General features: G+C 34.5%; 1 protein-coding gene across 1 annotated transcript; it reads left to right on the plus strand.

Annotated features, from left to right (window-relative positions):
* The first annotated feature begins 6,357 nt into the window (after positions 1–6,357).
* On the plus strand, positions 6,358–7,759 carry LOC148948369 (uncharacterized). The gene has a single exon (XM_089094908.1). It carries the CDS (start codon positions 6,959–6,961, stop codon positions 7,757–7,759), a length of 801 nt encoding a protein of 266 aa, XP_088951034.1. The 5' UTR covers positions 6,358–6,958.
* Positions 7,760–11,270: the final 3,511 nt, after the last annotated feature.

Below are 11,270 nucleotides of genomic sequence, written 5' to 3' on the forward strand. Positions count from 1 at the left end.
GCATGGAAGGGGTGTTAGTTGCCTTCCAATCACTTCCGACTATTAAAAAGGGCACTAGCCATTCCAATTTCCAATTGAATGAGCCCTTTTCGAAGTTTCTATGACAACTCCTTCGACACGAAGTGCCCTGGTGTGGAAAAATAATAATTCGTTACGAAGTCCCACAAAAATGTTTGGGGGAATGGTGGGCGTGAGAGAGGGGGTTAGTTGCCTTCAAATCACTATCGAATATTAATAAGGGCACTTGCCCTTTGAATATCCAATCGAATTAGCCCTTTTCAAGTTTGAATGACAATGCTTTCTATAAAAACCTTATATGCCCCAAGTGCATAACTTACAGCTCGGGCCCTAACGACAGTGGGGGGAGTGTCTAGCTCAAAGATTTGACGTCTGGACCTTTCAACTGCGTTGAACAAAATGGAAATCTCTAAAATTTTGACTGGATGTGTTTGGAGAAATGGTGGGCGAGGAAGGGGTGTTAGTTTCCCTCCAATCACTTTCGACTATTAAAAAGGGCACCAGCCATATCAATTTCCAATCGAATGAGCCCTTTTTGAAGTTTCTACTACAACGCTTTCTATACAAACCCTATATGCCCCCAGGGCATAACTTTCAACCCTTGACCTGAGGGAGGTGGGGGGGGGGGATTCTCATCCTCAAAGACTTTATTTCCAGAACTTTCAACTATGTTGAACATAATGGCTATCTCAAAATTTTGATTGGATATGTTTGAGGCAAAGGTGGGCGTGAGAGGGAGGTTAGTTCCCCTTCAATCACTTTCGACTATTGAAAAGGGCACTAGCCCTTTGTATTTCCAATCGAATGAGCCTTTTTTAAAGTTTTTACGACAACGCTTTCTATACATGTCCCCAGGGTATAACTTGCAACCCTTGTCCTGAGGGCTGTTGGTGAGTGTCCTCCTCAAAGACATAATTTCTATCTGGAAATCAACTACGCTGAAAAAAATCGCTATCTCAAAATTTTGATTGGAAGTGTTTGGGGAAATGGTGGGCGTGGAAGGGGTGTTATTTGCCTTCCAATAACTTTCGACTGTTAAAAAGGGCACAAGCCAATCCAATATCTAATCGAATGAGCCGTTTTCAAAGTTTCTGTGACAACTCCTTCAATACGAAGTTCCCTGGTCTAAAGAAAAAAATAAATAATACATTGCGCTGCCTATGATCACATATGGATTTGATGATAAAAATATTAACTCCGCGTTTTTAAGCAGTCAATAAGATATGAGGATGTATGCCCATGTCGAAAGCTCTAGATACGTCTAACCCAGCAAAATATAATACCTCATTATTTTCTTGAGCATGTAGAAGTAAACTAGTAATCAAATGGTGATCATGGTCGCGGCCTACTCCTTTCTTGAAGCCGAATTGGTTAGCCGGTGTGTAACACTTACCAGATATCTTGTCAATAATTAGTAACTCAGAAACTTTGCAAAAAACCAGTGACACAGTAATTGGCCTAGAAGAAACATATTGGTCCGAGGGCTTTCCCCTTTTTAATACCGGGGTTATTACTCCAGTACTGAACAAGTCAGGAAGTATACCACAACAGAATATCATCTGAAAGAGTAAGGTCAGATGCTGAATCAGGAGAGGGAACCCACATCTTAGATGCTTTGCACAGAGGCCATCAACACCACGAGAAGTTTTCTTTTGTTGCTTAGAAATGCACTCAGTAACCGCAGATCGAGTAACAACAAAACTGATCTTATCAATTGATTGGCCTAAGCAACCATCAAGATCCCTTTCATATTGATTTGAGAATGATGGATCAGGCTCGGAAAGTTCATTTTTAAAGTAATCATACCACTGGTCACTGGTAATTTTGAAAGAATTATTGGCTTTTGCATTATCTCCTTTGAGCACTTTTCGTACAAAATTAGGTTCACTTAGGCTTTACTTGATAGTTCATTTACTGATTTAGCGTGGTGTTGCCTAAGGACTTTCGCTGAATGTCACTTTGTTTTCAGACGAATTTCAATTACCAAAGGTCGCCATGGCATGCCACACTCCTTCCAGACACGGAACCAGAATTTCGATTTAGCATAAGAATCAACCAGGTCAGGGTTACCTGACCAACCATGCTTCTCAGTTCCAAGACGTACTCTTCGTGTGAGTAAACTAGCACGCTTGGCAGCGCATAGAGCGTGAATGATCTCTGCACAGTAAATATTCAGCAATATTTGCTTCTCTGCAAAGGTTAATAGGTTTTTTTTGGGAAAGTAGATGAAACGGCACTTTGATCTTTTTCAAAATAGAATCGCTAATAGCCCGGAACATAAGCATATGTACACAAGCCCAGTCAGTGGTTTCATGCCATTTATTATCATTGTCTGGACTTGGATCACTCGGTGCAATAAGTTGAACAGGGAATATATTACTGATAGGTATATGGTCTGAGGTTTGGAAAGTGAAGATAAGTGAGGATCCTGAGCCTGGTTCTACATTCGGGGTACACATGAAAAGGTCCAGAAAAGAGGTTCTGCGAGAGTTATGGATATATGTAAAACCTTTGGTATTCTCGACCGCCAAGAGCTGAGGGCACATACTATTCAGAATATTTGCACAACTGCAACTGTCGTCAAAAAGATTAAGCTTCATTTTGCACTTTACAATCAGACACGAGGGAACTGACTAGGCGGCAAGCTTGATCAAATTGTCTTTCTGATGTAGCATTACGGTAATCGGTGGGTAAATACACTGAAACCACCACATAATTCTGAATTTTAACTGCCATAAAATAGTCACTGTCGCGAAAGTGTTCGCGCATGAGGAAACTTCAAGCAAGAATAGCAGTATCTTCACTCGGCCGACCATTCCCGGTGTGTCGAGCGGCATGACTTATTAAAGCAGTAGAAGCAATCTTGCTTAACAAACATAGACTGTCGGCATTGAGAAGGTGCTTTTGTAGGCAGAGAACGTCGTTCGTGTCACATAGAGTTTGGATTATGAATAATTTCACTGAGACGTCTCCATTAATATTTCATGATGTAACGTGTAGATCAGTGCTCATTTTAGGGCATTCACAAGTTTCTGTGCGACAGGACATTTGTAGCTGTAACAAGGATGGATTGCCTGGTTGCACAGCACACACTACATTTTATTTTGACAGGGGGTTTCCTGCTTATTTGAATGTCCTGCCTGCGCACAACGCGAACAGCGAGTAAGAGCTTTATAGTGCTGGGCAGTATGTCCGTAAGCTTGGCAGTTGTAGCAGCGAAGAGGGAGAGGGGGAAATTTCTCGATGCGGTTCGCGCATAATCGATTATCACTGACGAGGAAATGGCTGCTAGTAAGTATTCTCGACGAGGAAACTGAAGCTTGTAGGACCTAGTTTTGCCGATACGGGAGACTTTGGTACAGTTAGTTATCAAATTCTGCAACTGACCGTCAGTAACACTATCAGGAACGAAACAGGCAATTCCATAATACACTTGAACTTTTAGCTCTAGTCTTAGCGATTGGTCCTTAGATTTAATAGCATCAGCTACAGCTGTAGCTTGATTTTATCACTTACGACGAGGCGCCAAGTATCTTCTCTCGGTCTAAGATCAGTTATCGCCGACTTCGAGTCACCATACAAGTTATCAATAAAAGTTTGCGGTCCTTGGGGTCGTTGAGCTCTAATTAACAGCTTTGCAAGACCGTAAAAAGATTCTAAAACTGCAGTTTAAAATATTACGCCCACTGAAAATATTACACGGGTGAAGGAGCCAAAATAATAATTGTGAGGGGAGTGCTGTATGAATACGTTTGAGGATAAAAGGTGGTATGATATACACAATTCTCAGATAAAAAAGAAGAGAACTTAAATTTTACACACCGAATGAGACAAAAATTAAAATGGTAAGAATTCCTGGCAAAGAGATCAATTCCTTCAATATATTATGCGTTCAATAATTAAGTATTAAACATTAATACAGTATGTCCAAAACAAAAAATAGCAAAAGACAACCAAATTTAAACTTATGATTTCGCTTTCAAAACAATTTTACTTCTTTAGAAGTTCAATTTCAAAACCCAAAATCCAACTGAGCGTTCCGTTAAACAACTTCAAGTATAATTCTTGGCTAATTTTGTCAAGATTGTCTTGGCCAGGAATGATGTAAATGTAAGAATCTTATAGCATTTGGAATACCGCATTCGAAATGGTTTACCTTAGGGATATATCCAGGATCATTAATGCAAGACAAGTTGCATTGTCAGAAACACAAACATGATGTATGACAAGAACATAAAACAAGGAATCCAAAATATGTTTTAAGTTTATTAAGCTGTTCTCTCCTATCAAACTACTGATCTATAATGCTAATTTGCATCCTAGGCTACTTCCATTTTTCATGATTGGGTTCAATATGGGCTATTTGAGGCTAATTGTTTTTTCTTCAAATGATAAAATTGTACAATATGACCTTAAATTTTGATTGGAAATAAGTACAAAAGCATTACAAGCCAAAATAATCTGCAAAGTTTTGTTTATAGCCTAGGCAATAGGCTATATATTTTAATTTTACAACAACACTTTATTTACATTTCTAACATGTGGAACTTGTATTTAAAAATAGTTTTTAATTTTAGAAGTGGTTTAACTTTTTTGAGGGAATTCACTACAAACAGCATATTAACAGTAGGCTACGGTAATTCTATCTGTTGTATCTAAATACATTTAGATGGATTTGTTGACACAGAAAGATAGGTCTATATCAACTATGAAACTTTAGTAAGAATATAAATAAATGATGAAACCATTTTGTACAAAGATTTGAATGACACAGTTAGATTATCTTTCTTATCAACAAAGTTTTTGAATTATAGGAGGAAATGCTGAGAGTAGTAATATATTTTTCCTCTTTCCTTGTATTGTTCCACTTACTGTTGGCATAATTTTTGTGTTTAATATTGTGACGAAATTAATAAAAGTGCATTTGGTAAAGTCTGAAAGTAATGCTGAACAAATTAAAATGTACTCAGTTATTTTTCTACTAAGATCTGAATAAAAACTAGATTAATAAGACCTAACTTTTTGTAAATGCTAGATTAATAAGGTATTCTAACTTTTGAATGTCTTTGATAAATGCTCTTTTGCTCTGCCTGTTCAGAACTAAACCAATTATTGGAACAATTATCCTCAAATGTAGGAGATTTAAGATCATAAAAAAAAACTACTTAATAGAAATTTTATAAGGGATATCTTATGGATATATCCAGGACCATTAAGGGAAGATAAGGGGCATTGTCAGAAACACCAACATGATATATGAAAAGGACATACAACATGTAATTTCAAAATAATTTTTTTAAGTTTATTAAGCTGTTTTTTCTTGTCAAGCTAGTAATCTATAGTGCTACCTTGCATCCTACTGCGATTTTCCATGATTGGGTCCAATATGAGCTATTTAAGGCTAATTGTTTTTTCTTAAAATTGTACATTATGAGCTAAATTTTGATTGGAAATAAGTACAAAAGCATTGCAAGCCAAAATAATCTGCAAAGTTTTGTTTATAGCCTAGGCAATAGACTATATATATTAATTTTACAGCAATACTTTATTTACATTTCGAACATGTGAAACTTGCATTTAAAAATATTCTTTAATTTTAGAAGTCGTTTAACTATTTTTGAGAGAATTCACTACAAAGAGCATATTCACAGTAGGCTACAGTAATTCTTTCTGTGGTATCTAAATACATTTAGATGGGTTTGTTGATCCAGATAGCCTATGTCAACTACAAAATTTAGTAAGAATATAAATAAATGATGAAATAATTTAGTACAAAGATTTGAATGTTTCAGTTGGATTATCTTTATTATCAACAAAGTTTTTAAATTATAGCAGGATATAGTATATTCTTTAAAAATATAATTTACTTCTCCTATCTATCTCCCTATTTTCAGATATACTGAGAGTAGTAATATCTTTTTCCTCTGTTCTTTTATTTTTCCACTTGCTGTTGGCATAGTTTTTGTGTTTAATATTGTGAATACAGTAATAAAGGCGCATTTGGTAAAGTATGCAGAGCCTATTGTGATATGTACCTTTGTCTAAGAGCCTAAAAGAGATGTGGATATCCTTGTATCTGCTTTTTTCCCTTTTTCTGTATAGAAACTGAATTTTGACTGAATTAGGATGGCTGGGCTCAAATTTTGAGCCCAGCCAGCCCAAGGATAAGTTATCCCCCTGCTTTTAACAAGTTTACCCCCTTTAAATCAGAAACTAACACAGTTACAGAGACTCATCATGCTTTATTTGCTAATATTGTACATTTTGATTGCAAAAACATATAATACCTAAAAAACTGATTTATAACACTTTACAAATCTTTTACCAAACACAAACAACATTTTCTCAGTATTTTTCACAAACAAGCTGCAATAAAAATTGGGCTATAAAATGATTATGTTTAAAGTTTAAAAGTTTAAAAACCTAATATTGTATATTTTGATTAAAAACATATAATAACTAAAAAACTGATTTATAACACTTTACAAATCTTTTACCGAACACAGTACAAAAGAAAAAAAACGCAGAAACATGCATCTTGCTCTTTTGCAAAAAAAATTCTTTTTCCAAAACAAAAAGATTTTTTCTAAGCTACCCCAGTAGGGCTTGGTTTAACTATCTTCAGGGACAGTTGATATAGATATTACTTCAGTACAGTAACAAACGTTTTGTAATTGAATATAGGCAAAGTGCTTGTTTCAATAAATTAAATTTAAGACACAGTAAGTTTTCCTTCTTTTCCAATCAAACCTTGACTTTCTATGGTCTAGAAAATATTTTTTTTGGTGCTCCATTGAATTTAGGAGAAAAATCAACAACATTTTCTCAGTATTTTTCACAAATAAGTTGCAATAAAAATTGGGCTATAAAATGAGTATGTTTAAAGTGCAAAAGTTGAAAAAGTTAGTAATAATTGTTATTTTTTCTAGTTACTGAACTTATGAAAAGATGGGGAAACTTGAGGGACCACTATGTCCGTCTAAAGAAAAAAGGGAGATCTCCAAGTGGCTCTGGTGCATGTGCAAGCTTAAAGCCAGATGAACTAAAGCTTGTGCAAAGAATGAATTTCTTTTCTGAACACATAATTGAAAGGAAACGTAAAACAACAGGAAATAGTGATCAAGATCAAAACATTTCAGGGGAGATTTATTCAGAGCATACAGGAAGTGTCTGTAGTGAGAATCCTTTGGACTATACTACAAGTATTTTTGCCATTTCTCCTGATATGGATGTTTCAGAGGCTCCAGTTAGCAGCCAACAAAATAACTATTATGATCTGAATGACATTAATTTTATTGCATCTAGTGCAGAAAATATTATCAACAATACGGAAACAGATATCCCAAGTTCCGAAACTTCTAGTAGGCAGCAAATATATGCATCTACAAGCCAGAATGAAAATCAGAAAAGAAGAAAAACTGGGCCTGGAGATCAGACAGATCTGAAAGAAGCCCTTGCTGGTTATTTTAAACAGCAAACAATTGAAAAAAAAGATAAGCCAGGTGAAGATCAGCATGATCCAGAGTGGTACTTTCTTCAATCACTTTTACCCCATCTAAAAAAAAGTACCAAAGGACTCAAAGTTAGAGTGCCAGATGGAAATTATGAAAACAATCCAAAAATTCATTTAATCATTCAGTGTATTTTCAGTTTTTTAGTCAAACTCAATAAAGCTTTTTCTTTTTTCTCTCTGGTAAGCATTAAATTGTATGAAAAAATAGCTAGTAGGTCTAAAAAATAACAAATAATCTAGCAATGTAAATAATTAGCAATAATAATACTAGTACCACAAAAAAAACATGATCCGAGAAAATAGTTCTAACATTTTTATGGTTTTGTTTTGAAATGTAGTAACTGTTTCTAGATTTTCTTTGAAAAAAATAATCTACTAGCTAAATTAGGTATTTTAATTCAATTGGAGATGGCAAAAAACAAGGTAAAGAGCCGTTTTTTAACATAAAGTAAATAAAAATGTGTAAAAAGGCATGCATGCCATGAAACTGTAGTTAAATAGGAAACCATCAAAAATTTAGAAACTGCCACGCAATGCCCTTTCCCTTTGCCAGGGTACACTTCCAGAAGATGAAACTAAATATCTAGCCAGATTATCTCTAAGGCATTGGGAATTTCTTGATGCATTATTGCTTCCAAACCGTCCGCCTTCAGATAAGACAGAGCTAGTTAATGTTTCTTGATGATCAGTCTGAGTTCCACGAGTCTGGACTAGAAAATTATGCAAACAGAGACAAGCTGAAACCAGTAATTTTGCTTTTTCTGGCTGGAGAATAATCTCAGTTCAAAATATTCTAAACCTTTGTACAAAAATACCAAATGCATTCTCAATTGATCGCCGGGCACTTGAAATTCTACAATTGTAGGTTTTTTGCTCTTCTGAAAGCCTATTCCCTGGGTATGGGCGCATTATGTAGTCTTTTAAAGGGAAGGCCTCATCAGCAACAAAGTAATAAGGAAAGTTTTCATTAGTTCCTGGCAATGGGGTGGGGTCTGGAAGTTTAATTTGACCACTTTCTATTTTTTGACCACGGAAAATCCTTTTCCGTGACCACAGGAAAATTTGACCACATTTTGTTACCAGTGTTACCATTCAATTGAATCAGGAAAATTGTATCAAGTGAAGTCTTTGGTTTTAGAGTCTAAGCGTAGAGGGGGGCTATTTGCTCTCAAATCACTTTGACTTTTATAAAGGGCACTATAACTTCTAATTTCAAATCTAATAAGCCCCATCTGATATTTATACGACCGCCCATTTAATAAAAATCTTATATGCCCTCACAAAATAAGTTATAACCCTATCCCCAGGGCGCAGGGGGGTTGTGTCATCCCTAGAGACGTTATTATATGTTCTTTGGATTATTTTGAAACGAATCTCTATCTCATAATTTTAATCAGATGCGTTTGGTGAAAGGAGGAGTTGTAGAAGAAGGTTTGTTCAGTCCAATTAACTCCGTGATAAGAACACTGGACTTTCAAGAGGTGTTGGATTTATTAGGTTGGTTGCCATCTTGCTCCTCTCTTTTGCAATGCTTTAACCTTAGTTTTATTTTGTCTATATTTTCCACATTTTTTCTTCTACAACTTTTTTCTTCTGACCACAATGTGGTCAGCTGTCACCAGTTGTCTTTCTGTATCAAGGAAACTCAATTTCCTTTAGCCTTCTTTTTTTCTTTGTTCCTTTTTTAGGAGGGGGGGGGGTAACCAAAGATACAGTTTTGCTCTCAAGTTGCCTCTTACTGCAAGTCTGGCTTTTATTTATATATATATATATATATATATATATATATATATATATATATATATATATATATATATATATATATATATATATATATATATATATATATATATATATATATATATATATATATATATATATATATATATATATATATATATATTTTACCCTTAATTTTACATCTTCACAAAGCTTCTGACCCCTCAAGATAGCAAAAACATAGCTATTGCTCCTATGAAATAATAGTCTTGACTAGAACAAAATAATGTACTTGAATTTTCCTTGAAAATAAGAATCTGCAATGGATTTCATCGAATATAAAGCCATTATAATATACCAGGCGTGAGAATGCCTAAGGAATGTCCCTGTTCCTACCTGACCTTAATTATTACTGTCATCTAGCAATGACTAGTAAACACAAAAGGAACCCAGTAAATTTTTTTTCAGATTTAGATTATTAAGTGTTACCAAAAGAGTTAGTAATGAAAAATCTTAGTAGTTGGATTAATAATTTCATATAATATAATTAGTTAGGCCTTTTAAATGCTGACTGATGACATTACTTTAGCTTCTTTTAGATGTTAAGACTAATGGTATAATATATTTGAAAAAGGTACATGTTATTAAACCATTTATTAAAATCTTTATTAAGGTTCTGTTAAAATTAAAGCGACTGAAAAAAATGCAAATTATTAATAAATATAAAAGAATAAATTTGCAATTTACAACATTTACGAAAAAACAAGCAAGAAAAACGGGTTTAAAAAACGGGTAGAAAAATATATATATAAATAAACAAACCACAAAACAAACTCTTATTAAGAGTTGTTTTTTTATTTATTTACCGTAAAATATTTTTTTCTTCCTGTGTTTAGTTGTTCTTTTTTTATGTGTCTTATTTTTTTTAAAATATATTTTTTTCGTTTTTTCATGGGGCCAAAGTATTGGCAATATTTTTTAATTAAAGTATTGATTTGTTTTTATTCATTTCTGTTTCACTGCTTTATTAAAATTAAAACCCGTTTTTTTTGCTTGTTTTTTCGTAAATGGAAAAGCAGCAGGAAATTATTTAAGTTTACAACATTAGTTAGGATGAATGTTAATATATGAGTAGATGCCCTTTTTTATACTCTTTCCTAATCCAGTAATTGCTTCTGGGGGAAATTATATTTCAACCACTTACATGCCTAAAAAAGTTCTAGGTGTTTACCCGCCAGAAAATAATCCTTGTTGAAAGGAATTTATTCCCAAAAATCTACTCCTCATTGAAAATTCACCCTGACAATAACACCCCCCCTGTCCTGCAGAAAACTCTGCCAAAAATGTCCCTATGTTTCCCAATAACGAATACTATATGTAAGCAATTGACAAATTACATAACTTAAAAGGCCACTTAAATATCTACAATGTGTTTATCTGATTTTTTGTAGTTTGGGAGGGAGGGAGATACCTCCCTCCCTCGTTTGGGAGGAGATATATCAGATAAATATAGAATTAGTTCTAAGGGAAGGTAGAACTTGTTGTATTACCCCCAAAGCTGTAATTAAGATTTTTCTTGGGGGATGGGTACAAAAGAAACCTAAAAAAACGCATAAAAATGTGATATTGTTATCTACTCGCTTTATGCTTTCATGGAATATTTCTAGTCTACTCTGCTATTATGAAAGTATTGAGTAACATTAAACCCCAAAATGAGCAGAATTTATTCTGTATAGGAGGGGACTAACCCTTCCTCCTCCACGCCTCAACCTAATGCAGAGGATGATCATTAGATCAGAAATTGAAAGTTCCAGTCCTTTTTTTTAAGTCAAAAGTGATTTTAGAGAAACCAGCGGTAGGGGCGGGGGCTGGGTGCTTAATGAAAGAAATTTTTTCGGGGGAGGGGGTAAATGTTGGCCACTGGGTAAAAGGGCTCAAAACAGCCCATAGTAACCAGAAATTTAAAATCCTGTTTCTAAAAAATAGTTGCAGGAATTTTGCAGCTGCAAATGGCAACTTT

The sequence above is a fragment of the Artemia sp. Qi Xiang Cuo genome, chromosome 9 (genome assembly GCF_049724085.1).
Source record: "Artemia sp. Qi Xiang Cuo chromosome 9, ASM4972408v1, whole genome shotgun sequence".
NCBI classification, from domain to species: Eukaryota; Metazoa; Arthropoda; class Branchiopoda; order Anostraca; family Artemiidae; genus Artemia; species Artemia sp. Qi Xiang Cuo.